Here is a 2,747-nt window from a genome sequence, read left to right as displayed (position 1 = left end):
TAATTTCGGTTCAAGTCGTGTTCGGTTCAGGTCAATAATTTACGTGTTAAATTCGGGTCGAGTCATCTCCAGGTCAGTTCATGTTCGGGTTTGGGTCTCACATACTCGGGTCAACTCGGGTCTAGGGTTGGTTTCAGGTCGGGTCAGGTCAGGTTTGGGTCACCATTTTTTCGGGTTCAGATGGGTCAATTAATAATCGTGTGCGAGTCGATATTTCGAGTCGGGTCAACTTTTGACAGCTCTAGTCCCGCCTAATTATTAGTTGGAACCTAGTTGTATTGGGGTAATAGTTTAATTAGCTAAAAATGGAGAACAAATAGGAATTGACAAGTAAAAACAGAATTAAAGTATCTTGTAACATATGCCTTCATTAGAGTGAGGCAAAAAAAAAAAAAAAAAAAAAAAAAAAAAAAGTGAGACAAACGAATATGAGCTTTTCAAATTTCATTGGGTTGGTGGCTGTGGACCCCTTGATCAATTACGGCATATTGTATTGCGCATCGCCTGTGGAAAACTGGAAAACTTTGAGGGAAAAAGGCTATCTTTGAATTGAATGTATATGGTAGAATGGCTTATTTCATGGTTAGATTCTCTTCCATCAACAAACAAAATCTTAAATATGCTATTTTAGTGTAATATTAGGTCTTTGTATAGACTACATTGAATACATCGACTCTTTTTAAGTTTTTTAATTATTTTTTTTTTTTTAAATAATAATATTTCATTGCTTTGGCTAAATATCGATTTAAAATTTGAACGGATTATTCATCGCCTTGATTTTACCATCTTGGCTATCTATTTAAGTGTAAATGACGTCTTTGTATATAATACATTCAATACATTGACTCTCTCGACTCTTTTCAAAAAATGTTTCATTGCTTTGGCTAAATATCAATTTAAAAAATGAACAGATTATACATCGCCTTGGTTTTTCTATCTTGACTATCTACTCTTGACTCTCTTAGTCTTTTTTTTATAATGTTTCATTGTTTTGGCTAAATGCCTAAAAATCAATTTAAAATTTGAGCAAGTTATTTATCGCCTTGGTTGTATGATCTTCACTGTCCAAGTATTTCTCCTTGTAAGTGATGTTTGTCCGTAATCTTCTTCAATGACCAAATTTCATATTTAAGTCTAATAAGGCAATCTTAAGGGCAGATTGCCTTAATTTTGTGTACCCTCCCTTAATTGAAAAAATAAAGCAAGAATTATACAAAATACATACTCCATACAGAGTATCTATTTTACTGTTTTGATAACCAACTTTATCAGAGCTCTTTCCCAAATTAAAGTCAAGAAGAACCGCAATTTCCAAATTGCAGCCAAATCTTTTTATTTTCCCATTCTACCGTCCACGTAAGCACTGGTTAAAAAACCGGTTTTTTTTTTTTCCGGTCCAGGGTAAACCGCTACTTGAAGTAGCGGTTTCTTTGCAATAAACCGCCACTTCAAGTAGCAGTTTCTTATTTTGGAAAACCGCTACTTCAAGTAGCGGTTTACTTTGAAAAAAACCGCTACTTGAAGTAGCGGTTTACCCTGGACTGGTTTTTTTTTCAAACTTGCATAATCACTCAAAAAAAAAACCTGCAAGTTGTGTACCTGTAAAACATGAGATATATAGCATATTTTCAACACAACCACCATAAATAACAAGTTTATGAAGATCTAAGGAAGTCGAAATTGCAAAGTCGAATATTTTTCAATTGATTAAATATAACAAAATCCAATTCTAAGCATTTACAAAAAAATTAGTTTAGTTCCAAAATATACACTTAGCTCGGGCGTTGCTTCTTCCCATGAGGTGACGATGAAGATGATGCAGCTGTCTCCTCTGGAATGTCATCCAGGCCAACTCCAACCCCAGACGTAGTGTTGCTACGCCGTCGGTTTCTCTGATACTGGCGATGCACTAGTGGAGGAGATGTCATGATAGTATGCTGAGAAGGAGTCGGTGGACGGAAGGCACGTGCTGAATGGCCTCCACGATGAGGTGGTGGTCTGATCGGCATAGTGTGCACAGTAGAAGATGAAGACGTGGACGGTCGAGGCTGCTGAATAAGGTGTGACTGCCCCACCCTAGACAAGGTTTGGCCACAAAATGATGTAAAACCCTGCATCGTCTGTATGGCAAATGGTATAGCCGTCTCTGGTGGCAAGTGGGAGATGGTCTCAGTAGCTCCCGATAGCTGGACGTGCAAATCAGCAAATGCATGTGCCTACATTTAAGTGTAGTTTTAATGTTAGTAAAATGAAATCAAAAATGTAAGAACTAGATTGAAATGAAGTGAAGTTCATACAAGCAGGAGGTCAGAGGTAGCTGGCTGGTAATGACTCGGGGGGCGCTCCTGCGAAGGTGGAGTAATGACCAGTCTCGTGATGCGACGGTACCAAGCCATGTACTCTGTCATGGCCGGGGAAGAGGTTCTTTATGACGACACTTTTAAATTTTGAGTTCACATTAGAAGCCAAGTGTCGTGTACAGTACTTGTGGTAGGCATTGGGCTCCTCCCAACCACTTCCAACTTCTTCCATTGCTGCTAAAATACCAGCATGTCTGTCAGATATCACACATAGCCCTTTCCTATCTGTAACTCGAGCACGAATACAAGCCATGAACCAAGACCAACTATCATTGTTCTCTCCTTCGACAACCGCAAAAGCAAGGGGGAATAGTTGAAAATTGGCATCCGTTCCCATAGCAATGAGTAGAGTGCCTTTGTATTTGCCATATAAATGAGTGCCATCAA

The 2,747-nt window shown here is 38.5% G+C and overlaps 1 protein-coding gene across 1 annotated transcript; it reads right to left on the bottom strand.

Moving 5' to 3' along the window:
- Positions 1-1,680: 1,680 nt before the first annotated feature.
- On the bottom strand, positions 1,681-2,414 carry LOC110715547. The gene is made up of 2 exons (XM_021894133.1): positions 2,298-2,414; positions 1,681-2,216 (listed from the first exon to the last, which is right to left on the bottom strand). The coding sequence occupies exons 1-2, from the start codon at positions 2,406-2,408 to the stop codon at positions 1,773-1,775; spliced, it is 555 nt and encodes a 184-aa protein (XP_021749825.1). The 5' UTR covers positions 2,409-2,414; the 3' UTR covers positions 1,681-1,772.
- Positions 2,415-2,747: the final 333 nt, after the last annotated feature.

This window comes from Chenopodium quinoa, unplaced genomic scaffold (assembly GCF_001683475.1).
Source record: "Chenopodium quinoa cultivar QQ74 unplaced genomic scaffold, ASM168347v1, whole genome shotgun sequence".
In the NCBI taxonomy this organism is placed as follows: domain Eukaryota; kingdom Viridiplantae; phylum Streptophyta; class Magnoliopsida; order Caryophyllales; family Amaranthaceae; genus Chenopodium; species Chenopodium quinoa.
This window is presented reverse-complemented; position numbering and strand designations above follow the sequence as displayed.

What these genes read in the sequence shown, in the direction of transcription:
- LOC110715547 (XM_021894133.1), bottom strand. Translation starts at nt 2,408, where the DNA reads ATGACAGAGTACATGGCTTGGTACCGTCGCATCACGAGACTGGTCATT. An exon ending in CTACCTCTGACCTCCTGCTT is followed by an intron (nt 2,217 to 2,297) that starts GTATGAACTTCA and finishes ACTTAAATGTAG; the next exon opens with GCACATGCATTTGCTGATTT.